The 27,847-nt window shown below is 44.8% G+C and overlaps 1 protein-coding gene across 1 annotated transcript in view; it reads left to right on the top strand.

The window, feature by feature from the left end:
* Window positions 1-27,847, top strand: part of LOC106595110 (phospholipid-transporting ATPase ABCA3) — a 97,248-nt gene that overhangs the window by 8,946 nt on the left and 60,455 nt on the right. The window contains exons 3-7 of the mRNA XM_045719865.2: window positions 5,802-6,060; window positions 16,101-16,228; window positions 23,978-24,143; window positions 27,192-27,451; window positions 27,528-27,644. Coding sequence (XP_045575821.2) covers window positions 5,802-6,060; window positions 16,101-16,228; window positions 23,978-24,143; window positions 27,192-27,451; window positions 27,528-27,644 — 930 coding nt within the window. The remainder of the gene's footprint in view (window positions 1-5,801; window positions 6,061-16,100; window positions 16,229-23,977; window positions 24,144-27,191; window positions 27,452-27,527; window positions 27,645-27,847) is intronic.

The raw sequence follows: 27,847 nt of genomic DNA, 5'->3' as shown, positions 1-27,847 counted from the left end.
GTTTCTCCTATTCTTCTCTGCAGAACCTCTCAAGCTCTGTCAGGTTGGATGGGGAGCGTCGCTGTTCAGCTATTTTCAGGTCTCTCCAGAGATGTTCGATCAGGTTCAAGTCCGGGCTCTGGCTGGGCCACTCAAGGACATTTAGAGACTTGTCCCGAAAGCCACTCCTGCGTTGTCTTGGCTGTGTACTTAGGGTCGTTGTCCTGTTGGAAGGTGAACCTTTGCCCCAGTCTGAGGTCTTGAGTGTTCTGGCGCAGGTTTTCATCAAGGATATCTCTGTACTTTGCTCCGTTCATCTTTCCCTCAATCCTGACTAGTCTCCCAGTACCTGATGCTGAAAAACATCCCCACAGCATGATGCTGCCACCACCATACTTCACCTTAGGGATGGTGCCAGGTTTCCTCCAGACGTGACGCTTGGCATTCAGGTCAAACATTTTAATCTTGGTTTTATCAGACCAGAGAATATTGTTTCTCATGGTCTGAGTGTTTAGGTGCCATTAACTCCAAGCAGGCTGTCATGTGCCTTTTACTGAGGAGTGGCTACTGTCTGTCCACTCTACCATAAAGGCCTGATCGGTGGAGTGCTACAGAGATGGTTGTCCTTCTGGAAATTTCTCCCATCTCCACAGAGGAACGCTGGAGCTCTGTCAGAGTGACCATCGGGTTCTTGGTCACCTCCCTGACCAAGGCCCTTCTCCCTTGATTGCTCAGTTTGGCTGGCCGGCCGGCCCGTTCTAGGAAGAGTCTTGGGGGTTCCAAACTTCTTCCAATTAAGAATGATGAAGGCCACTGTGTTCTTCGGGACCTTCAATGCTGCAGAAATGTTTTGGTACCCTTCCTCAGACATGTGCCTCGACACAATCCTGTCTCAGAGCTCTACGGACAATTCCTTTGACCTCATGGCTTGGTTTTTACTCTGCCATGCACTGTCAACTGTGGGAACTTATTTAGACTGGTGTGTACACTGTAATTGAGGTAGATGCTGTATGTACATATAGGTAGGGATAAAGTGACTAGGCAGCAGGCTACATAATAAATAGTAGCAGCAACCTATGTGACGAGTCGGTGCATAAAGGGTCAATGCAGATAACCAATTGCTACCCGGACTAACTGGATCCTGTTGGTTCCAGACTTGGTGCATCAGTACCGCTTGCCGTGTGGTAGCAGAGCGAACAGTCTATCACTTGGGTGGCTGGAGTCTTTGACACTGCTTGGTATAGAGGTCCTGGATGGCAGGGAGCTCGGCCCCAATGATGTTCTGGACCGTACGCGCTGCCCTCTGTAGCACTTTGAGGTCGGATGCCAAGCAGTTGCCATACTAAGTGGTGATGCAGCCAGTCAAGATGCTCTCTATGGTGCAGCTGTATAACTTTTTGAGGATCTGAGGGCCCATGCCAAATCTTTTCAGCCTCATGAGGGGGAAGAGGTGTTGTCGTGCCTTCTTCACAACTGTGTTGGTGTGTGTGTGGACCCTGATAATGTTTTAGTGATGTGGACACCGAGGAACTTGAATTCTCGAGCCCGCTCCACTACAGCAATGTCGATGTGGATGGGGGAGAGCTCGGCCCTCTGTTTCCATTTAGTCTACGATCAGCTCCTTTTTCTTGCTGACATTGAGGGAGAGGTTGTTGTCCTAGCACCACACTGCCAGGTGGCTTACCTTTTCCCTGCAGGATGTTTCATCGTCGGTGATCAGGCCAACCACAGTTGTGTCGTCAGCAAACTTAATGATGGTGTTGGAGTCGTGGGTGAACAGGGAGTACAGGAGGGAACAAAGCAAGTACCACTGAGGGGCAACCGTGTTGAGGGTTAGTATGGCGGATGTGTTGTTGCCTACCCTCACCACCTTGGGATAGCCCGTCAGGAAGACCAGGATCCAGTTGCTGAGGGAGGTGTGCAGTTCCAAGGTCTTAGTGATGAGCTTGGAGGGCACTGTGTTGTTAACTTCTTGGGGCTATGTGGGACGCTAGCGTGCCACCCGTGGTGCACCCTATCAACAGCAGGTGCATTTCAAGAGCGGCAAATTTGAAACCAAATAAATGTCAAAATTCAAATTTTTCAAACATACAACTATCTTACACCCTTTGAAAGATAAACATCTCCTTAATCTAACCACGTTGTCCGATTTTCCAAAAGGCTTTACGGCGAAAGCATAAAGTTAGATTATGTTAGGAGAGTACATTGACAATAGCTGTGTGTAATGTTTTGTCAATTCAAAGACAGGCGTCACCAAAACCATAAAACCAGCTAAAATGATGCACTAACCTTTAACAATCTCCATCAGATGACACTCCTAGGACATTATGTTAGACAATAAATGCATTTTTAGTTCTATCAAGTTCATATTTATATCCAAAAACAGCGGTTTACTATGGCGTTGATGTTCAGGAAATCGTTTCCCTCCAATAACCGGCAGTCAAGTCAGCACCACAAATTAAATAATTAAAATTAGAAAACATTGGTAAAATATTATATTGTCATTTAAAGAATTATAGATTTACATCTCTTGAACGCAATCAACTTGCCAGATTTAAAAATAACCTTACTGGGAAATCACACTTTGCAATAATCTGAGCACTGCGCCCAGAAAAATACACTTTGCTATACAGACAAACGGCCATGTTGGAGAGATCTAAAATCGAAAATACTATGTAAATAATCCATTACCTTTGATTCTCTTCATCAGATGTCACTTCCAGGAATCCCAGGTCCATAACGAATGTAGTTTTGTTCAAAAAAGCTCATCATTTATGTCCAAAAAGCTCCGTGTTGTTAGCACATGATCTAAGCCAGCCGGACTTCTCGTCATGAACGAGGGGAAAAAATATATTTACGTTCGTTCAAACATGTCAAACGTTGTATAGCATAAATCATTAGTGCCTTTTTTAACCAGAACATGAATAATATTCAAGGTGGACGAATGCATTCTCTTTTATAACGTATTGGAACGAGGGTACCCAACATGACCTTGCGCGCCAGAGTCTAATCGGCCATCACCGTTCCATGGCTCTTGTTCGGTCAGATCTCACAGTAAAAGACTCAAAACACTTTGTAAAGGCTGGTGACATCTAGTGGAAGCAATAGGAAGTGCCAAAACATTAATCAACCCCTGTGTGTTTCAATGGCATAGGCTTAAAGGTAATTCAACACATCAGGTATCCACTCCCTGTCAGAAAATGTCTCAGGGTTTTGCCTGACAAATGAGTTCTGTTATACTCACAGACACCATTCAAACAGTTTTAGAAACTTTAGGGAGTTTTCTATCCATATATAATAAGTATATGCATATTCTAGTTACTGGGTAGGATTAGTAACCAGATTAAATCAGGTACGTTTTTTTTATCCAGCCGTGAAAATACTGCCCCCTAGCCCCAACAGGTTAAACGCTGAGCTATAGTCAAGGTTAACCTCTCTGGGCTAGGAGGGTACGAAATCGTCCCACCTACGCAACAGCCAGTGTAATCCCGTGGCGCGATTTTCAAATACCTTAGAAATGCTATTACTTCAATTTCTCAAACATATGACTATTTTACAGCTATTTAAAGACAAGACTCTCGTTAATCTAACCACACTGTCCGATTTCAAAAAGGCTTTACAACGAAAGCAAAACATTAGATTATGTCAGCAGAGTACCCAGCCAGAAATAATCAGACACCCATTTTTCAAGTTAGCATATGTCACAAAAACCCAGAAGACAGCTAAATGCAGCACTGACCTTTGATGATCTTCATCAGATGACACACCTAGGACATTATGTTATACAATACATGCATGTTTTGTTCAATCAAGTTCATATTTATATCAAAAACGCAGCTTTTTATATTAGCATGTGATGTTCAGAACTAGCATAACCCCCCGCAAACCTCCGGTGAATTTACTAAATTACTCACGATAAACGTTCACAAAAAACATAACAATTATTTTAAGAATTATAGATACAGAACTCCTTTGTGCAATCGAGGTGTCCGATTTTTAAAATAGCTTTTCGGTGAAAGCACATTTTGCAATATTCTGAGTACATAGCCCAGCCATCACGGCTAGCTATTTAGACACCCACCAAGTTTAGCCCTGACCAAACTCCGATTTACTATTACAAAAGTTTGATTACCTTTGGTGTTCTTCGTCAGAATGCACTCCCAGGACTGCTACTTCAATAACAAATGTTGGTTTGGTCCAAAATAATCCATCGTTATATCCAAATAGCGGCGTTTTGTTCGTGCGTTCAAGACACTATCCGAAGTGTAAATAAGGGTCACGAGCATGGCGCAATTCGTGACAAAAAATGTCTAAATATTCCATTACCGTACTTCGAAGCATGTCAACCGCTGTTTAAAATCAATTTTTATGCCATTTTTCTCGTAAAAAAGCGATAATATTCCGACCGGGAATCTGCGTTTAGGTAAACAGACGAAAGAAAACAAGGCATGGGGTCGACGCGGGCACGCGCCTGAGTCTCACAGTACTGTAACCAGCCACTACCCAAACGCGCTACTTTTTTTCAACCAGAGCCTGCAAAGCCACGATTCAGCTTTTTGCCGCCTTCTGAGAGCCCATGGGAGCCGTAGGAAGTGTCACGTAACAGCAGAGATCCTCTGTAATGGGTAGAGATAATCAAGAAGGGCAAGAAATTGTCAGACAGGCCACTTCCTGCATGGAATCTTCTCAGGTTTTGGCCTGCCATATGAGTTCTGTTATACTCACAGACACCATTCAAACAGTTTTAGAAACTTTAGGGTGTTTTCTATCCAAAGCCAATAATTATATGCATATTCTAGTTACTGGGCAGGAGTAGTAACCAGATTAAATCGGGTACGTTTTTTTTATACAGCCGTGTCAATACTGCCCCCTAGCCCTAACAGCTTAAAAATGTCAGTGAAGACACTTGCCAGCTCGTCAGCGCATGCTCTGAGCATGCAACCTGGTAATCCGTCTGAATGTTTTACTCACATCGGCTACGGAGAGCATGATCATGCAGATCCAGAGCAGCTAGTGCTCTCATGCATGGTTCAGTGTTGCTGGCCTCGAAGCGAGAATAGGAATTTAGCTTGTCTGGTAGGCTCACGTTAATCTTTGTAATCCATGATAGTTTGCAAGCCCTGCCACATCCGAGGAGCGTCAGAGCCGGCATAGTAGGATTTGATTTTAGTCCTGTTGTCCCAGTACCATTGCCAAGGGGACTCGGTGGCCCCATGAAACTGTCTCTTGGATACTGTTGTACTCAATGGTACACACTCACTCTGTATGGCAATGTCTCCAGAAATATCTGTTTAGGTTCAGCCCTGACCTGTGAGAATGAGATGAGAGCATCTCCACTGTGATAATTGAACACTGTCCAAGCTGCTGCTTTCTCCAGTCACTGTACAAGGGGTGGCCTTCACATATCCTATGAGCAAAGGAACTTGTGAAATGCACCATATCTCTCCTATGAGCATTCAAATAATTGATGTCTTGACTGATCTGGTCAAATGGCAGCTTGGACATTTCATCTAACATTAAATCACCAATTTTCTTCTGAAACTATGGAAATGTACATTACACTTCTGCTAATGGATAGTTTTTCCAGTCTGAGCCACGTCCGGTGTCAGAGGTCATAGAGAGAATTCATATTCCATAGTAATCACTTTGATTTACTATCTACCGAGTCCAGGCTTTTGATGATTTAGGTGACGAATGTTCTGTCATGCTCAGCTCACTGATCTTTCTTCTCTCCTCTTTCTAAAACCTTGGCTGATGTTCCTCTACCACTTTGTTTCTTTCCTCTGCCAATACATCCTTTCTCCCCCCCCCCCCCCCTACAGAAGCGTCAGATCCTGGTGACTCTCGTGGAGATCGCCCTGCCCCTGCTCTTCTCTGGAATCCTCATCGTGCTGCGCGAGAACGTGCCCTTCAAGGACTACCCCAACGCCACGCTCTACCCGAGCTTCTTTGTCGATGGCCTGCAGTACCCACTGGACAACTACCATCACTACCAGTTGGCCTACGTGCCGGGCAACGCCAGTGTGGTGCGGCGGGTGGCGGAGGACGTGCAACGCAGCCTGGACCCCGTCATCAGTTCAGGTGAGTAAAGGAGAGAGTGTGAGGGCTGTGGAGAGCATAGAAACATAATGGTGACGAGGACGTGGCAGAGTGGAGCTTTTAACCATGGTTGTAGCCATATGGTTCTGATGATGTGATGATAACGATGATGGTTTAGATGGGAATGGATGATGATGTTGAGTATGACTAAAACCTCTGAACACAAGATGTTCCTCTGCTGGAGAAAACATACTGTCTTTAGCATGAAAACAAGCTCAGTTCTGCCAGTGTAAGTACGTCCTACAGTGAGAGGCCATCTCATAGACAGAAGATGGGGTTGGTCTGCCAAGTCTTTGTAGCAGAGGCTCCGTCTGTCTGTCCAGCCTGTGTCTGTGTTCTGTTGTGAGGTGACTGGGACCTAATCTCTGTGCTGGTCACTGTGTCCTGCATGGAGTGGTAGCTTATAATGGATACAAAAATGGATGGAAAACCTAATGCAAATGTACATTTACGTCATTTAGCAGATGCTCTTATCCAGAGCGACTTACAAATTGGTGCATTCACCTTATGATATCCAGTGGAACAACCACTTTACAATAGTACATCTATATCTTTTTTTTTGGGGGGGGGGGGGGGGGGGGGGAGGGGGGGGAGGAAGAAGGATTACTATATCCTATCCCAGGTATTCCTTAAAGAGGGGGGGTTTCAGGTGTCTACGGAAGGTGGTGAGGGAGCTTGTTTGTTCCACCATTGGGGTGCCAGAGCAGCGAACAGTTTTGACTGGGCTGAGCGGGAACTGTGCTTCCGCAGAGGTAGGGGGGCCAGCAGGCCAGAGGTGGATGAACGCAGTGCCCTTGTTTGGGTGTAGGGCCTGATCAGAGCCTGAAGGTACGGAGGTGCCGTTCCCCTCACAGCTCCGTAGGCAAGCACCATGGTCTTGTAGCAGATGCGAGCTTCAACTGGAAGCCAGTGGAGTGTGCGGAGGAGCGGGGTGACGTGAGAGAACTTGGGAAGGTTGAACACCAGATGGGCTGCGGCGTTCTGGATGAGTTGTAGGGGTTTAATGGCACAGGCAGGGAGCCCCGCCAACAGGGAGTTGGAGTAATCCAGACGGGAGATGACAAGTGCCTGGATTAGGACCTGCGCCGCTTCCTGTGTAAGGCAGGGTCGTACTCTGCGAATGTTGTATAGCATGAACCTACAGGATCGGGTCACCGCCTTGATGTTAGCGGAGAACGACAGGGTGTTGTCCAGGGTCACGCCGAGGCTCTTAGCACTCTGGGAGGAGGACACAATGGAGTTGTTCACCGTGATGGCGAGATCATGGAAAGGGCAGTCCTTCCCCGGGAGGAAGAGCAGCTCCGTCTTGCCGAGGTTCAGCTTGAGGTGGTGATCCGTCATCCACACTGATATGTCTGCCAGAGGTGCGATTCGCCACCTGGTTATCAGAAGGGGGAAAGGAGAAGATTAATTGTGTGTCGTCTGCGTAGCAATGATAGGAGAGACCATGTGAGGATATGACAGAGCCAAGTGACTTGGTGTATAGCGAGAATAGGAGAGGGCCTAGAACAGAGCCCTGGGGGACACCAGTGGTGAGAGCACGTGGTGCGGAGACGGATTCTCGCCACGCCACCTGGTAGGAGCGACCTGTCAGGTAGGACGCAATCCAAGAGTGAGCCGCGCCGGAGATGCCCAACTCGGAGAGGGTGGAGAGGAGGATCTGATGGTTCACAGTATCAAAGGCAGCAGATAGGTCTAGAAGGATGAGAGCAGAGGAGAGAGAGTTAGCTTTAGCAGTGCGGAGAGTCTCCGTGAAACAGAGAAGAGCAGTCTCAGTTGAATGACCAGCCTTGAAACCTGACTGATTTGGATCGAGAAGGTCATTCTGAGAGAGATAGCAGGAGAGCTGGCCAAGGACGGCACGTTCAAGAGTTTTGGAGAGAAAAGAAAGAAGGGATACTGGTCTGTAGTTGTTGACATCGGAGGGATCGAGTGTAGGTTTTTTGAGAAGGGGTGCAACTCTCGCTCTCTTGAAGACGGAAGGGACGTAGCCAGCGGTCAAGGATGAGTTGATGAGCGAGGTAACGGAGAAGGTCTCCGGAAATGGTCTGGAGAATAGAGGAGGGGATAGGGTCAAGCTGGCAGGTTGTTGGACGGCCGGCCGTCACAAGACTGAAGATTTAATCTGGAGAGAGAGGGGAGAAAGAGGTCAAAGCATAGGCTAGGGCAATGGAGCAGGACCAGCGGTGTCGTTTGACTTAACAAACGAGGATCGGATGTCGTCGACCTTCTTTTCAAAATGGTTGACGAAGTCATCCGCAGAGAGGGAGGAGGGGGAGGAGGATTCAGGAGGGAGGAGAAGGTGGCAAAGAGCTTCCTAGGGTTAGAGGCAGATGCTTGGAAGTTAGAATGGTAGAAAGTGGCTTTAGCAGCAGAAACAGAGGAGGAAAATGTAGAGAGGAGGGAGTTGAAAAGATGCCAGGTCCGCAGGGAGGCTAGTTTTCCTCCATTTCTGCTCGGCTGCCCGGAGCCCTGTTCTGTGAGCTCGCAATGAGTCGTCAAGCCACGGAGCAGGAGGGAAGGACCGAGCCGGCCGGGAGGATAGGGGACATTGAGAGTCAAAGGATGCAGAAAGGGAGGAGAGGAGGGTTGAGGAGGCAGAATCAGGAGATTGGTTGGAGAAGGATAGAGCAGAGGGAAGCGATGATAGGATGGAAGAGGAGAGAGTAGCAGGAGAGAGAGAGCGAAGGTTGCGACGGCGCATACCATCTGAGTAGGGGCAGAGTGAGTAGTGTTGGAGGAGAACGAGAGGGAAAAGGATACAAGGTAGTGATCGGAGACTTGGAGGGGAGTTGCAGTGAGATTAGTAGAAGAACAGCATCTTGTGAAGATGAGGTCAAGCGTATTGCCTGCCTTGTGAGTAGGGGGGGACGGTGAGAGGGTGAGGTCAAAAGAGGAGAGGAGTGGAAAGAAGGAGGCAGAGAGAAATGAATCAAAGGTAGACGTAGGGAGGTTAAAGTCACCCAGACGAGGAGAGAGCAGTAGGAGTAGCAGTGTTTTCTGTGGTAATCCATGTTTCCGTCAGCGCCAAGAAGTCGAGGGACTGGAGGGTAGCATAGGCTGAGATTAACTCTGCCTTGTTGGCCGCAGACCGGCAGTTCCAGAGGCTGCCGGAGACCTGGAACTCCACGTGGGTCGTGCGAGCTGGGACCACCAGGTTAGAGTGGCAGCGGCCACGCGATGTGAAGCGTTTGTATGGCCTGTGCAGAGAGGAGAGAACACGGATAGACCGACACATAGTTGATAGGCTACAGGAGAGGCTACGCTAATGCAAAGGAGATTGGCATGAAAAATTAACTAAACAACTGGGGAAGCGAGAGAGCAGGGCCTCCCTCACTAACAATTCACTGAAACACTAAAATATAACTTTTCTAGCTACCACTAGAAATTAAAATTGATGTAAACTACAGTGGTTCAATGTTTCCAGGAATAGGCTCAAACTTAGTTTATTCCGCTAGATAACTTGGTACAGTATTCTTCCGTGAAAACCCACCCAGTGCACCGTGTCCTATGACGCTGTAGCTAACTAGCATGCTAGCATCCTATAACACACGGTTAGCACCAATACTTGGTAACAACAAGCTACCAATGGATCATTCGTGTCCGTGTCTAGTTCATAACGCAGAAGTAATTAAACGTTGGCTAGCTAACACAAAGTCAGTCCTGCTAGCTACACAAGTGGACTACACATCTCGAATGTTCAGAAAGTTAAGCTTACGTTGCAAAAATCTTATTGACAAAAAATGATACAGCTAGCTGGTAGGGTTAGCTAGCTAGCAGTGGGCGCGTTGTAGACTATGTTAGAAAATGTAGCTGGCTAGCTAACCTCGATAGTTACTCTGTTCTACGCCTTTATCTTGATACAAAGACAACTATGTAGCTAGCTAACATTACACTAGTCAAATCGTTCCATTGTAATGTATATAGTTTCTACAGTACTGCTAATTGGTAAAGTTGGCTAGCTAGCAGTGGCTGTGGTGTTAGGGTGTTGACGCCGTTTCGAAAACGGCGCGAATGAACGAATACAGCTGGCTAGCTAACCTTGTTAGTTCCTCAGAGCTACACCTTTATCCTTGATACAAAGACAGCAGATACAACTATGTAGCTAGCTAACAATACACTAATCAAATCGTTCCAATGTAATGTAATGTAATGAAATGTAATATTACCCGCGGAGCGAGGTGCAGCACGACCAACAATTGTCCAGACAGAGGTTTATTAACCCAACTTCACACAGGCTACTGTTTGGCCGTAGCCCACGCCAAATAAATGAAGGATACCCTATAAAACAACCGTGACCTTCTCTTGTGAAGGCCAGCCATAAGAGGTACAGTTTAGCTTGGGTTGCCCAGGTGTAGTGTAGTGTTAAAGAAAGCCCTGAGCATTTGAAACCCAGTCACATACAATACTGTTACTGTAATGACCCCACTTTCCCTGGAAAGCAAAGCCCACATTGCCATTCATCGAATTGAATCACACTTTTGTCCCAGTGCCACTGTAGGTAAATGATCTCTTCCTGTGGCTTGCATTTTGCCAATTACATTCTATGCTAGGCATTAGGGGGGATGTTGCTGTTTCTGTAACCAGTGGCACAGCTTTGATACTGTAAAGGCAAATCTCTATTCAATAGGAATCTACTATGTTATAGTTAAACCTGTTTCACTCCCTTATGTGTTGTTGTACTGTTGTAGGCTGATCTATTCAATATGAATCTACAAATGTTGTTATAGTAGGCCCAGTAGCCTGTTATAGTAGGCCCAGTAGCCTGTTATAGTAGGCCCAGTAGCCTGTTATAGTAGGCCCAGTAGCCTGTTATAGTAGGCCCAGTAGCCTGTTATAGTAGGCCCAGTAGCCTGCTTTGATGCTATTGCAGATATACAGGTAGCTGCCAAAATAAAAAAATTGAAAGCAAGTGCTTCCATACAGGTGTGATTCCTGAGTTAATTGAGCAATGAACATCCCATCATGCTTAGGGGCATGTATAAAAATGCTGGGCAGGGAATTTATTTTGGCTACCATAGCTATGCCACCCGTTTTGTCACCAAATCCCCTTATACCACCCACCACTGCGACCTGTATGCTCTCGTTGGCTGGCCCTCGCTACATATTCGTTGCCAGACCCACTGGCTCCAGGTCATCTATAAGTCTTTGCTAGGTAAAGCTCCGCCTTATCTCAGCTCACTGGTCACGATAACAAAACCCACCCATAGCACGCGCTCCAGCAGGTATATCTCACTGGTCATCCCCAAAGCCCACACCTCCTTTGGCCGCCTTTCCTTCCAGTTCTCTGCTGCCAATGACTGGAACGAATTGCAAAAATCGCTGAAGCTGGAGACTTATATTTCCCTCACTAACTTTAAACATCAGCTATCTGAGCAGCTAACCGATCGCTGCAGCTGTACATAGTCCATCTGTAAATAGCCCACCCAATCTACCTACCTCATCCCCATATTGTTTTTATTTACTTTTCTGCTCTTTTGCACACCAGTATTTCTACTTGCACATCATCATCTGCTCATCTATCAACTGGATGTTGTTGTGGTAGTATAGCATGTTCCACTATGCAGTATGACTGGATGTTGTTGTGGTAGTATATCATGTACCACTATGCTATATAACTGGATGTTGTTGTGGTAGTATAGCATGAACCACTATGCAGTATGACTGGATGTTGTTGTGGTAGTATATCATGTACCACTATGCTATATAACTGGATGTTGTTGTGGTAATATAGCATGTACCACTATGCTATATAACTGGATGTTGTTGTGGTAGTATAGCATGTACCACTATGCTATATAACTGGATGTTGTTGTGGTAGTATAGCATGTACCACTATGCTATATAACTGGATGTTGTTGTGGTAGTATAGCATGTACCACTTTGCAGTATGACTGGATGTTGTTGTGGTAGTATAGCATGTACCACTATGCAGTATGACTGGATGTTGTTGTGGTAGTATATCATGTACTACTATGCTATATAATTGGATGTTGTTGTGGTAGTATAGCATGTACCACTATGCTATATAACTGGATGTTGTTTTGGTAGTATAGCATGTACCACTATGCAGTATGACTGGATGTTGTTGTGGTAGTATATCATGTACTACTATGCTATATAATTGGATGTTGTTGTGGTAGTATAGCATGTACCACTATGCTATATAATTGGATGTTGTTGTGGTAGTATAGCATGTACCACTATGCTATATAACTGGATGTTGTTGTGGTAGTATAGCATGTACCACTATGCAGTATGACTGGATGTTGTTGTGGTAGTATAGCATGTACCACTATGCTATATAACTGGATGTTGTTGTGGTAGTATAGCATGTACCACTATGCAGTATGACTGGATGTTGTTGTGGTAGTATAGCATGTACCACTATGCTATATAACTGGATGTTGTTGTGGTAGTATAGCATGTACCACTATGCAGTATGACTGGATGTTGTTGTGGTAGTATAGCATGTACCACTATGCAGAAAGACTGGATGTTGTTGTGGTAGTAAAGCACGTACCACTGCCCTGGTGTTATTGCAGGCTCGCATACCAGCCTCAGCTGTCCTGGGAATGCTGGTTCCTCCAGAAATGGCGCCTGACTCCTCAGGCAACATGTATGGCCCTGCCAGTCTCTTCACTATCTGATTCAGATGGGGAGGCGGGGGAGATGGAGAGGAGCTCACCCCCGTAGCCTGTCAGTCTGGTGCCGTAGGACGGATGGACGCGTGCGCACACACACACACGCACACTAGCCCGTCTGAGATCAACGCTCTGAATAATTTAGATTGTGAGAGGAGGGGGAAGGGAGCGGTCACTATGGAGGTTTAGAATGTCATGCATGTAGAATAACGCTTAACAGGGTATGACCCGTTAAAATGTATGCACATCTTGTAATAGATTATACAAATACACTTTACAAAAATATAAATGCAACATGGAACAATTTCAGAGATTATACTGAGTTCATAGAAGGATATCAATCAATTTAAATAAATAAATTAGGCCCTAATCTATGCATTTCACATCACTTGGCAGGGGCGCAGCCGTGGGTGTGCCCACCCACTAGGGAGTTTTTCCCCACAAAAGGGCCCCACTCAGACGATCCCGCCAGGTGAAGAAGAGGATGTGGAAGTCCTGGGCTGGTGTGGTTACACGTGGTCTGAGCTTGTGAGGCCGGTTGCCAAATTCTCTAAAATGACATTGGAGGCAGCATATGGTAGAGAAGTTAACATAGAATTATCTGGGAACAGCTCTGCTGGACATTCCTGAAGTCAGCATGCCAGTTGCATGCTCCCTCAACTTGAGACATCTGTGGCATTGTGTTGTGTGACAAAACTTTAGAGTACACTTTAGAGTGGCTTTTTTTTTGTCCCCAGCACAAGGTGCACCTGTGTATTGATCATGCTGTTTAATCAGCTTCTTGATAAGCTGCTGCTGTCAGGTGGATGGATTTTCTTGGCAAAGGAGAAATGCTCACTAACAGGGATGTAAACAAATTTGGGCACACAATTGGAGAGAAATAAGCTTTTTGTGCTCATTTTTTTTATTTCAGCTCATGAAACATGGGACCAACACTTTACATGTTGCATTTATATTTTTGTTCAGTATAGAATCAATATGAAAAAGGGACAGGAAAAAATAAATAAACTTAGCAAAAAAATAAACTTCTCTTTTTCAGGATTTTGTCTTTCAATGATAATTAGTAGAAATCCAAATAATTTCACAGATCTTCATTGTAAAGGGTTTTAAACACTGTTTCCCATGCTTGTTCAATGAACCATAAACAATTAATGAACATGCACCTGTGGAACGGTCGTTAAGACACTAACAGTTTACAGACATTAGGCAATTAAGGTCACAGTTATGAAAACTTAGGACACTAAGGAGGCCTTTCTACTGACTCTGAAAAACACCAAAAGAAAGATGCCCAGGGTCCCTGCTCATCTGCGTGAAAGTGCCTTAGGCATGCTGCATGGAGGCAGGAGGACTGCAGATGTGCCCAGGGCAATAAATTGCAATGTCTGTACTGTGAGACGCCTAAGAGAGCGCTACAAGGGAGACAGGACAGTCAGCTGATCGTCCTCGTAGTGGCAGAGGATCGGTACTTCCAAACATCACACCTGCGGGACAAGTACAGAATGGTAACAACAACTGCCTGAGTTACACCAGGAATGCACAATCCCTCCATCAGTGCTCAGACTGTCTGCAATAGGCTGAGAGAGGCTGATCTGAGGGCTTGTAGGCCTGTTGTAAGGCAGGTCCTCACCAGACATCACCGGCAACAACGTCGCCTATGGGCACAAACCCACCGTCGCTGGACCAGACAGGACTGGCAAAAAGTGCTCTTCACTGACGAGTCGCGGTTTTGTATCACCAGGGGTGATGGTCAGATTTGCGTTTATCGTCGAAGGAATGAGCGTTACACCGAGGCCTGTACTCTGGAGATGGATTGATTTGGAGGTGGAGGTGGTGTGTCACAGCGTCATCGGACTGAGCTTGTTGTCATTGCAGGCAATCTCAACGCTGTGCGGGTGGGAAGACATCCTCCTCCCTCATGTGGTACCCGTCCTGCAGGCTCATCCTGACATGACCCTCCACCATGACAATGCCACCAGCCATACTGCTCGTTCTGTGCGTGATTTCCTGCAAGACAGGAATGTCAGTGTTCTGCCATGGCCAGCGAGGAGCCCGGATCTCAATCACATTGAGCACGTCTGGGACCTGTTGGATTGGAGGGTGAGGGCTAGGGCCGTTTCCCCCCAGAAATGTCTGGGTCCTTGCAGGTGCCTTGGTGGAAGAGTGGGATAACATCTCACAGCAAGAACTGGCAAATCTGTTGCAGTCAATGAGGAAGAGCTGGTGGCAGCAGATACTGACTACTACTTTTGATTTTGAACTGTTTTAGAGTGAGAGGGCCTGTGTGTGTGTGTGTGTGTGGGCCTGAATACCAGTGCTCAAGATAAGATTAACAGAGTATGTTGAAATCTATGGGAGCGGTAGAAAAATCTATAAATGAATAGAAAACATATTTTGAGCTCAAGATATGATATTGTTTGTTTTCTGTAACTGGAACACGGGGTGAAAGTGAGGCTTATTTCACAACTTCACTGTGTCTATATCATGCCACTGTTATATGAGCCTGTTGTGTGTTCAGCTGGCTTTCAAACCAGGGTAGTACAGAGAGAGGATCTGTCTGTCTGTCTTTGCCTGTGTGACTGTTCTGTTCCTGCCACATGTTTCTCTTCTTACTGTATGTCTCCATGTCAACTGGTAGAATTCATAAGGTTAATTAAGGATCTGCCCCTTTTTTTACATTTTGGCCTAAAATGACTTTCCCAAATCTAAAAGCCTGTAGTTCAGGCCCAGAAGCAAGGATATGCATATTCTTGGTACCATTTGAAAGGAAACACTTCGAAGTTTGTGGAAATGTGAAAGGAGTGTAAGAGAATATAACACAATAGATCTGGTAAAAGATAATACAAAGAAAAAAAAAATATATATTTTGTATTTTTTTTGTACCATATTTGAAATGCAAGAGAACCATAGTTTATTATTCCAGCCCAGGTGCAATTTAGATTTTGTCCACTAGATGGCAGCAGTGTATGCGCAAAGTTTTAGACTGATCCAATGAACCATTGCATTTCTGTTATTATTTTTTTATCAAGACTGCCGAAATGTGCCATATTTGTTTATTAATATCTTTTCATGTTCAAAATTGTGCACTCTCCTCAAACAATAGCATGGTATTCTTTCACTGTAATAGCTACTGTAAATTGTACAGTGCAGTTAGATTAACAAGAATTGAAGCTTTCTGCCAATATCCCGTATGTCCTGGGAAATGTTCTTGTTACTTACAACCTCATGCTAATCGCATTAGCCTATGTTTGCTCAACCGTCCCGTGGAAGGGACACCAATCCCAAAGAAGTTCAAGGGAGAGTCGGTGTGAAAAATGGGTAGACATGACATGGGATTTTGTCACTTCAACTAACATTCTCTCTCTCTGTTTGCCCCAACAGTGCATGGGTTTGAGACAGAGGAGCAGTTTGAGGACTTTGTGAGAAAGGACCCTCAGTCTCGGAAGGTTCTGGCTGCTGTGGTGTTTGAGCACTCCTTCACTCACGATGACGAGCCACTGCCCCAACAGGTTGGTTTAACAGTGTATTCATATAGTTTGTATTGCACTTAGGGCTGACCCCCATTAGTTGCCTGGTCGATTGTTTGGTCGATAGGCTGTTGATCGTCCAAGGTTTTTTCATTTTTTGTCGAGCAGTAGCAAATATATATGCCTTTGGAAAGTATTCAGACCTCTTGACTTTTTCCACATTTTGTTACGTTACAGCCTTATTCTAAAGTGCATAAAAAAAATATATCCTCTGCAATCTACAGACAATACCCCATAATGACAGTGAAAATAGGTTTTTAGACTTTTTTGCAAATGTATTAAAAATAAAAAAACATACCTTATTTACATAAGTATTCAGACCCTTTGCTATGAGACTCAAAATTTAGCTCAGGTACACCTTGTTTCTACAACTTAATTGGAGTCCACCTGTGGTAGATTCAATTGATTGGACATCATTTGGAAGGGTACACACCTCTCTATATAAGGTCCCGCAGTTGACAGTGCATGTCAGAGCAAAAACCAAGCCGTGAGGTTGAAGCAATTGTCCGTAGAGACAGGGTTGTGTCGAGGCACAGATCTGGGGAAGGGTACCAAAAAATGTATGCAGCATTGAAGGTCCCCAAGAACAAAGTGGCCTCCATCATTCTTAAATGGAGCTGGCCGCCCCGGCCAAACTGAGCAATCGGGGGAGACGGGTCTAGGTTCAGGGAGGTGACCAAGAACCAGACGGTCACTCTGACAGAGCTCCAGAGTTCCTCTGTGGAGATGTTTGTCTTTCTGAAAGGTTCTCCCATCTCTGCAGCACTCCACCAATCTGGCCTTTATGGTAGAGTGACCAGACGGAGCCACTCCTCAGTAAAAGGCACATGACAGCACCTAAAGACTCAGACCATGAGAAACAAGATTATCTGGTCTGATGAAGCCAAGATCTAACTCTTTGGGTTGAATGGCAAGCGTCATGTCTGGAGGAAACTGGGCACCATCCCTACGGTGAAGCATGGTGGTGGCAGCATCATGCTGTGGGGATGTTTTTCAGCATCAGGGACTGGGAGGACTAGTCAGGATCGAGGCAAAGATGAACGGAGATCAGAGATCCTTGATGAAAACCTGCTTTAGAGCACTCAGGACCTCCAGACTGAGGCGAAGGTTCACCTTCTAACAGGACAACAAACCTAAGCACAGCCAAGACAACGCAGGAGTGGTTTCGGGACAAATCTCTGAATGTCCATGAGTGGCCCAGCCAGAGCCTGGACTTGAACCCGATTTGAACATCTCTGGAGAGACCTGAAAATAGCTGTGCAGCAACGCTCCCCATCCAACCTGACAGAGCTTGAGAGGATCTGTAGAGATACAGGTGTGCCAAGCTTGTAGCGTCATACCCAAGAAGACTCGAGGTTGTAATCTCTGCCAAAGGTGCTTCAACAAAGTACTGAGTAAAAGGTCTGAATACTTTTGTAAATGTCATATTTCAGTTTTTTATAAATTAGCAAACATTTCTAAAAACCTGTTTTTGCTTTGTTATTATGGGGTATAGGGTGTAGATTGATGAGGGGGAAAAAACAGCAAACCAATTTTATAATAAAATTGTAACGTAACAAAATGTGGAAAAAGTCAAGGGGTCTGAATACTTTCCGAAAGCACTGTATATTTTATTTTATGGAACACGAGACACCTGTCTTATTCGCGCCAATCTCAGTGAACTAATCCTTTGTGTAGGCCGCGGGGGATGGCACGGTCCAAGAAGGTGAGTGTGGCTAAGATGCACAATGCACGTCTTACTGTGCTCTCTCCCTCAATACAATACATATATCACCAGTAGTACATTTACCGTTAATTCCTATTATTTCTAATCTACATTGTCTGTTTGACAGATGTGATTACGGTAATTTCTGTTTAAGCATTAATTGTATTATTATTCCTGTCTTTTACCTTTCTCATTGTCAGAGTGGACACGTTGTTTGCGGAGCATACAATCTATGCTACTCTTGTGAGAAAAAATGTAATACAAATTTCATTCCATTTACGAATTTTGTGACTTTAGTCATAGTCGAAGTAGGACTATAGGATACCTGGCCTGCACGCAAATGTAGGCATAGAAATGTGCCCATTTGGGGGATCTGATAGTATTTCTGATTGCCTTAACACACCACCATTAATGAGCTGTGGAGCTTCTCAAAGTCATGTTTTCTTCACCTCAAATAGCATGCAAACGAACCCTGTTTTTACATCCATTGAGAATTACAATAGTTCCTCAATGTATTTGAAAAATCATTCCAGTTCCCTCCCTTTCAATAACCACTCAGTGTGAAGGGAATAATATCATGCTCTGATCCAGTGGAAAAGTCATAAAATAGGTCTACCTGATTACTTATTATCCCTTGCCCAAATAGCCTACAGCTGTCTGTCTCCAGCACACTGGCACAGAAGGCACAGAATATTTTATACAATGTTGCAAGTTTGTTAGCTTGTGCCAGACCCAAGTTAATAGTTGATACAATGTTTCAAGTTAGTTGCAGACAGGCCATGTAGCCAATGTGATTTTCTATATTTATTTTTATCAGGATGTTTTCTACCTTCAGACTGCAATGTTTTTAATTGTTGGCTTTATATAGGTTATTTTTACGTAGTTGGCAATGGCAAAATAAGTTACTTTTTAGATTTGTATCAATTGAACCTAGATTTTAAGGGAATTATGATTAAACACATGACAATGATTTTGAGATACAAAGACGTATTTATAAATTAAATGAAACAGTTCCACATAACCATAACTGGCATGCAGATCGGTAGAAATATTAAGATAAATTGGCCTATTACCGGAAACTTCAAGAGAGTAAGGGACGGAATCTGCGAAAGCCAGCAGGAGCGGGAGGAGAATGGTCATGTCAGGTCTTTTTGTCTTTTTTTCCTGGTTATCTTGATCTCTGGCTCCCTCTTGAGTAATTTGTGTCTTATTTCGTCAGTGTGCTTAAAGCATCAGACAAACTCAATGTATATAGTTGATTTTAGTAAAACACAAAGGGTGTGTCTATATATGGAAAAATATGCGTTTAAAAATGTTGACCAATCGATTGGTCAAAACAACAGACTTTCGGTCGACCAAAATGTTGCTCTGTACGCCTGCCCATTTCCTAACAAACCAATAAATTGTTTCTTAGTTTATTCATTTATCATTGGTGAAGGAGAGATGCAGGCTTCGGGACTGGGAAGGGACGTGGTAAGGGAACGGGGTAGAAGGTAGATGAGATGCATGACAGTGAGCGTATTTGGACGAACTGGGAAAGACTATCTGAATCCTCTCCTTGCTGGATAGAGGGGGAATACCTTAACCAACGCTCTGAACCACGTGGATGTGGTGTTGAAAGATGGATAATAAATAATAAATGCATGTGTTAACACATGCATTTATTGCTGTCTTCAACCAGGATCTCAGCGATCACTGCCTCATTGCCTGCGTCCGTAATGGGTCTGCCATCACTGTCAAACGCTCCCTAAAACACTTCAGCGAGCAGGCCTTTCTAATCGACCTGGCCCGGGTATCCTGGAAGGATATTGACCTCATTCTGTCAGTAGAGGATGCCTGGTTATTCTTTAAAAGTGTTTACCTCACCATCTTAAATAAGCATGCCCCATTCAAAAAATGTAGAACCAGGAACAGATATAGCCCTTGGTTCACTCCAGACCTGGCTGCCCTTGACCAGCACAAAAACATCCTGTGGTGTACAGCGTTAGCATCAAATAGCCCCTGCGATATGCAACTTTTCAGGTAAATCAGGAACCAATATACACAGGCAGTTAGGAAAGCTACGGCTAGCTTTTTCAAACAGAAATTTGCATCCTGTAGCACAAACTCCAAAACGTCCTGGGACACTGTAAAGTCCATGGAGAATAAGAGCACCTCCTCCCAGCTGCCCACTACACTGAGTCTAGGAAACACTGTCACCACCGATAAATCCGCGATAATTGAACATTTCAATAAGCATTTTTCTACGGCTGGCCATGCTTTCCACCTGGCTACCCCTACTCCGGTCAACAGCCCTGCACCCCCCACAGCAACTTGCCCAAGCCTCCCCCATTTCTTCTTCACCCAAATCCAGATAGCTGATGTTCTGAAAAGAGCTGCAAAATCCTGACCCGTATATATCAGCCGGGCTAGACAATCTGGACCCTCTCTTTTTAAAATGATTCTCAGAAATTGTTGCAACACCTAATACTAGCCTGTTCAACCTCTTTCGTATCGTCTGAGATCCCCAAAGATTGGAAATCTGCCGTGGTCATCCCCCTCTTCAACGGGGTAGAACTTTAGACCCAAACTGCTACCGACCTATATCTATCCTACCCTGTCTTTCTAAGGTCTTCGAAAGCCAAGTTAACAAACAGATCACCAACCATTTCAAATCTCACCGTACCTTCTCCGCTATGTAATCTGGCTTCCGAGCTGGTCATGGGTGCACCTCAGCAATGCTCAAGGTCCGAAACCTTCCCTGTAGCTCAGTTGGTAGAGCATGGTGTTTGCAACGCCAGGGTTGTGGGTTTCGATTCCCACGGGGGGCCAGCACAGAAAAAAAAAATGTATGAAATGTATGCATTCACTACTGTAAGTCGCTCTGGATAAGAGCGTCTGCTAAATGACTAAAATGTAAATGTAAAAATGAAACGATATCATAACCACCATTGATAAGAGACAATACTGTGCAGCTGTATTCATTGACCTGGCCAAGGCTTTCGACTCTGTCAATCACCACATTCTTATCGGCAGACTCAACATCCTTGGTTTCTCAAATGATTGCCTCGCCTGGTTCACCAACTACTTCTCTGATAGAGTTCAGTGTGTCAAATTGGAGGGCCTGTTGTCTGGACCTCTGGCAGTCTCTATGGGGGTGCCACAGGGTTCAAACCTCGGGCCGACTCTTTTCTCTGTATACATCAGTGATTTCGCTCTTGCTGCTGGTGATCCTCTGATCCACCTCTACACAGACGACATCATTCTGTATGCTTCTGGCCCTTCTTTGGACACTGTGTTAACTAACCTCCAGACGAGCTTCAATACCATACAACTCTCCTTCCGTGGTCTCCAACTGCTCTTAAATGCAAGTTAAACTAAATGCATGCTCTTCAACCGATCGCTGCCCACACCTGCCCGCCTGTCCAGCATCACCTCTCTGGATGGTTCTGACTTAGAATATGTGGACACCTATAAATACCTAGGTGTCTGGCTAGACTGTAAACTCTCCTTCCAGACTCACATTAAGCATCTCCAATCCAAAGTTAAATCTAGAATCGGCTTCCTATTTCACAACAAAGCATCCTTCACTCATGCTGCCAAACATACCCTCGTAAAACTGACCATCCTACCGATCCTTGATTTCGGCGATGTCATTTACAGGATAGCCTCCAACACTCTACTCAGCAAATTGGATGCAGTCTATCACAGTGCCATCTGTTTTGTCACCAAAGCCCCATATACTACCCACCGCTGCGACCTGTATGCTCTTGTTGGCTGGCCCTCGCTTCATATTCGTCGTCAAACCTACTGGCTCCAGGTCATCTGTAAGTCTTTGCTAGGTAAAGCCCCGCCTTATCTCAGCTCACTGGTCACCATAGCAGCACCCACCCGTAGCACGCGCTCCAGCAGGTATATCTCACTGGTCACCCCCAAAGCCAATTCCTCCTTCGGCCGCCTTTCCTTCCAGTTCTCTCCTGCCAATGACTGGATCGAACTGCAAAAATCACTGAAGCTGGAGACTCATATATTCCTCACTAGCTTTAAGCACCAGCTGTCAGAGCAGCTCACAGATCACTGCACCTGTACATAGCCCATCTGTAAATAGCTTATCCAACTACCTCATCCCCATACTGTTATTTATTTTATTTATTTTGCTCCTTTGCACCCCAGTATCTCTACTTGCACATTTTTCTTCTGCACATCTGTCACTCCAGTGTTTAATTGCAATATTGTCATTATTTCGCCACTATGGCCTATTTATTGCCTTACCTCTCTTATCCTACCTCGTTTGCACACACTGTATATAGACTTTTTCTATTGTATTATTGACTGTATGTTTGTTTTGTTTATTCCATGTGTAACTCTGTGTTGTTGTTTGTCGCACTGCTTTGCTATATCTTGGCCAGGTCGTAGTTGTAAATGAGAACTTGTTCTCAACTAGTTTACCTGGTTAAATAAAGGTGAAATAAAAAATAAATTACAGTATGTGTGTGACCAGTCAGCTTCACTGTACTTTAACCTAGGGTGAGCACATTTTAAAATGCCCAAAAGCAGGACAATGGTATGATTTTACGGGACATTCGTGGGACAGTGTAGCCTACACCTGAATCATTTTTCCACACACAGGCGCACACATCTCCCTACCACAGCACCGAGCGAACTAATCGAAGTGTACCTTGCCAACACTTTTTTCCTCACACAAAATCTGGGAATATTTTGCCAAGGAATCATTGCTGGTTTGTCTTAGGGATATGTTGAATGAGCAACTAATGAGCATGGACAGCCTCACAAGTTTGACAAAATGACCTTATATCTTTGTCTAATATGACTATTTACTTACATTAGAAGCGCTTCGTTACACACACTTTTTGTTAGTAGTTAACAGTCCTCTCCAAGTTTAGCTGGAATTTATCCTGAAAGGATTTGACAAATGGTATTGGTTGATGATATGACATTGGCCTACGTCTCTTGCGTTGCGCATAATATCAGATCTCAACAACGACTGGAGAGGTTTTTAACATCACCAGCACCACATCCTTGATATTTATCTTGTCGTAAGCTCACCGTGACTTCAAACAAGACCGGTTGGAATGTCACTTCTCAACAAATTAATAGGAAGTCTGACTGAAATATGTGACAAATGTATATTTTTTCTAAATTAGTGATGTTTTCATTTGTTGGTAAAATGCGGGACATGATTGTTTGGTTGCGGGACGAAAGGCCAAAATGCAGGACTGTCCCGCACAATCTGGGACATGTGGTCACCCTACTTGAACCTTGAACCCTGAATCAGCACTTTGTTTACATATGAAAGCATCTGGTTCTCACTGACAGTATTATTGCCCCTCATTCAAATACAATAATCCTGGAGTCACCTGCAGTCCAGCCAAATCCTTGACATGCTAACCTTTAACCACACTTTAGTATTTCCTCCTAGTTTGAGGCTATACAGAACTTTTGCATCTGAGGGTACAGAGAGAGGGTCTGTCTGGGTAGTACAGAGAGAGGGTCTGTCTGGGTAGTACAGAGAGAGGGTCTGTCTGGGTAGTACAGAGAGAGGGTCTGTCTGGGTAGTACAGAGAGAGGGTCTGTCTGGGTAGTACAGAGAGAGGGTCTGTCTGGGTAGTACAGAGAGAGGGTCTGTCTGGGTAGTACAGAGAGAGGGTCTGTCTGGGTAGTACACAGAGAGGGTCTGTCTGGGTAGTACAGAGAGAGGGTCTGTCTGGGTAGTACAGAGAGAGGGTCTGTCTGGGTAGTACAGAGAGAGGGTCTGTCTGGGTAGTACAGAGAGAGGGTCTGTCTGGGTAGTACAGAGAGAGGGTCTGTCTGGGTAGTACAGAGAGAGGGTGTGTGTGTGTGTCAGTGGAATGTGTTGATTAGGTGTGTGGTGGGCAGAGAGGTAGATGGTGGTGGATCAATATACATCATCTGATCTTTCACATCTACAAAAGAAAATACACTCTTCCAGTTGTTCATAATGTCTTTCTCTCATTTACTCTGTCTCTTTCTCTCCATCCCTCCTCTCCTCCCCCTATCCCCTACAGGTCAGCTACCACCTGCGGTTCAGCTTTAGTCCCCGTAATGCCCCGGCCAAGGAGAAGTCTGAGCTAAACATCAACAATGACTTTGACTGGCACACCCTCAACTTGTTCCCCCTCTTCCAACTGCCCGGGCCCAGGGAGCAGTACGACCTCCAGGGGGGCACGCCTGGTGAGCCTGTACCCTAACCCTAATTGTAACCCTAAACTTAACACTTAAGCTTAACATAGTCTTTGTACTCGTGAGGACGTGGGTAATGTCCCCACAATGGAGAATGTTCCTTGTTTTACTATCCTTGTGGGGACTTTGAGGGATTTCCAGCACCCATGAGGATAATAATAAATATATATACACGCACACACAAACATAGTCTCAGGCTTCATATGTTTGTTTTCCTGTTCATATTGCCTGTGTACATGTTAAGACGGATTACTGATAAGACAGACAGACAGACAGAGCGAAGAGAGAGAGATAGTGAGGGAAAGTGGTGAAAGACGAGGGTAGTGAGGGCGGGAAGAAGACGTGGAATGGGAATGATAAATTCAGAGCGAGGCAGGGAATTGGAGAGAAGGGTGTCAAAATATGTTTATGGGTGATTGTCCATTCCAATCATTTCTGTAATAAAAATATTTTGACTTGGCAATCCTGATTATTTGACAGGACAGAGGAGCAATATAATATTTATGATATTTAAAAGATAAGTACACCATTATACACTCACTGGATGAGAACTCCAGGGTTGTGTTCATTAGGCACCAAACGGACTGAAACAGGGAGGAACTATCTGGACTGGTCCAATAAGAAATACTTATTTTTGTGTTCCGTTGCAAAACATTTTCAGTTGCGTGCCCTAATGAACACCACCCTGATCTGTCATCCATGTTGGTTAATGAGACATTATTGACAGTGAATCTTTTCAAGCATAAACACAGTAAATATAGTAAACGAACACCAAGTGTTTCTGCAACAGTGGATCAGAGCCAGATACGAGAGGAAGGAGTTTGTGTGCGTGGAGAGACGGTAGCTGTCTGAAGCATGACAAACACTTAAAAAAAAAAAAAATTAACCGCAATTCTACTTTGCATAAAGTAACCCGTAAGTGGCATATACAATATAAAATGTAAACCTGTACTCCTACACAGGAGGGTTTAACAAACTGTCATTATCTCGTGTTCACAGATCACACACTCGATGGGAGAGCTTTAGCTATTTGCACAGCCCCTTGAAAGATAACCTTTCCTCCTTGCTCCCGCTGTGTTCCCATGGCAACCCTTACTCTGTGTCACAGGGCAACAGTGTTTGGCTGAGCCCTGTAATCTAGTGATTCCCCCTTGTCACACTACCTTTCTGACCCAAATGGTATTTTTCACAGCTTTGCCTTCATCAGGAAACCTTTTTTTTTTTGTCCATCCATATGTATTCATGTTTCTCTCTGATACATGGTGATGGCTCATATATTTTTAAAAATATTTTCCAGAATATATCCAGAAACGATGGTGGTGGGTGGTGGTTGCGTAACAAGTAGTGTATTAAATAGAGAATAGGATGTTGAGATTTGCCCCCATCTCTTTGCTCATGGCTCCAGATCCTCCATCTTAGACCCTGCCCTTTTGATTCCCTTCCTCCTTCCGCTTTGAAGCTATGTCAATATTCTGACTCCCAAAAGAGGAAGAGATGATGAGCGAGTGATGAGAACAGAAGAGAGCTGGCGTTCTGGTGTTCTCTACTGAGCCAGACCTTTGATCTCAAATGAAGTGGCTGTATTAATGTGTCTCTAATGGGAGATATCAGGGTCATATTTATTAAAGCACACAATGGAAAACATTTACGAAAATGTTTCAGTGTTTAAAAAATGGGTGCCTAATGAATATGGCCCAAGGCTCGCCTAGAGGAAACCATTCCAGTCTACATGACAATAACCACAAAGAGTTTCAGTCAGAGTTCATGAATTTTAAATATGGATAAAAATGTAAAAGGGTTCATCATTACTGAGGCCTAGCTCCTGCCTCTTAATGCCATCTATCCCTTCATCAGTTCAGATTTTTCAGTGAGTAGCTGTTGTCATAATTTTCAGATCAGTATATGTTAATATGAACTTCTGGTGGGGTTAAGGAATGATCTGGTAAAAAGGTCAGAATGAGTCCTCATTTCCTGTTTATCTCCATGGTAATGGAAGAGTGTCATACTTAGAACCAGACGTTTTTTTCCCACCAGTATACAGTATGACATGAACAGGAAAAACAATGGGCCCAAGGTATAGAGGCCGAGAATGGGCCCTAGTAAGATGGCGCCGGAGAAGAAGGCAGATGTTTTACGTGGCCCCAGCTGCTAGTTTTTTTTGTTTGTTTATTTGCGTTGTTTGTAACAAATTGTTTTACTTATTTTGTACATAATGTTGCCGCTACCGTCTCTTATGACCGAAAATAACTTCTAGACCAACAGGACTGCGATTACTCACCACGGACTAGCAGAATCCTTTTTTTCCTTTCATGACTCTGACGAGCCTGAAGCAAAGGATATACTGCTTCCTCGGGAACAGGCCCCGATCCCAGTGATCTGCGTAGAATAGGGGCCGAAGGTCGGGCTGCCATCTGAGAATTCGTAGGCGATCGAAGAAACCCCCACTTCCCTCCACTCTGCTAGCAAACGTGCAATCTTTGGAGAATAAAATCGACCAGTTACGGGGAATATTAAACTACCAACGGGACATTAAAAACTGTAACATCTTATGCTTCACGGAGTTGTGGCTGAATGACAACAATATCATCATACAGCTGGCTGGTTATACGATGTACCGGCAGGATAGAACATAGGCGTCTGGTAAGACAAGGGGCGGCGGACTATGTATTTTTGTAAACAACAGCTGGTGCATGATATCTAAGGAAGTCTCGAGCTATTGCTCACCTGAGGTAGAGTATCTCATGATAGGCTGTAGACCACCCTACCTACCGAGAGAGTTTCTGGATTATTTGTTGCTGTTTACATACCACCACAGACTGATGCTGGCACTAACACTGAACTGAATGAGCTGTATTCCGCCATAAGCAAACAGGAAAACATGACTTGGGTTTCACAGACTAACATTGTCAGGAGACTGATTAAAGAAACTCCCTAGGCTGTAGCCCATATTTGCATTGATCCATGGGGAGGAATGCACAAGGGCCACATTGTGAGAATTGGGATGCAGTTATTCTAACATAACCTGGTTCCTCTCCGTAGGTTACTTCCGTGAGGGCTTCCTGGCAGTGCAGCATGCGGTCAACCAGGCCATCATGCGTTCCTATAACAGCACAGGAGCAGCCTGGCTCCTCTCCCACACCCGGGTGGTCCTCCGCCGATTCCCCTTCCCGCCGTTCATCTACGACGTGTTCATCCTGGCCATCCAGAACCAGCTGCCCCTCCTCCTGGTGCTCAGCCTCACCTATACCTCCCTGAACATCGTGAGGGCCGTGGTGCAGGAGAAGGAGAGGAAGCTCAAGGTGGGTGAGGGGGTGAGGTGGTGGATTACCTGTCAGTCAAGCAAACTGTCAATCTCACTCTACTTACTCTCTACAGGAGTACATGCGGATGATGGGCCTCAGTAACTGGCTGCACTGGACGGCCTGGTTCCTCATGTTCTTCCTCTTCCTCTCCATCTCCATGTTCTTCGTCACGCTGCTCTTCTGCATCAAGGTGAGTTTGCACTATACATATCTGTTATGTTACAAAACACAAACAAAAACCCTTAACTAGTCTTTTCTTTCTATTGCTTTGAGGGGCATGATTCTTCATTCTCACTTGTTTTTTTCAACTGTTCACCTCTTGACTAACGAGGTAATGTCAAGAGAATGTCTCTGACTAGCAGTACCTGGCTGAATAAGGTTGATATAATAAAG

The sequence above is a fragment of the Salmo salar genome, chromosome 06, assembly GCF_965601325.2.
Source record: "Salmo salar chromosome 06, fSalSal1, whole genome shotgun sequence".
NCBI lineage: Eukaryota > Metazoa > Chordata > Actinopteri > Salmoniformes > Salmonidae > Salmo > Salmo salar.
This window is presented reverse-complemented; position numbering and strand designations above follow the sequence as displayed.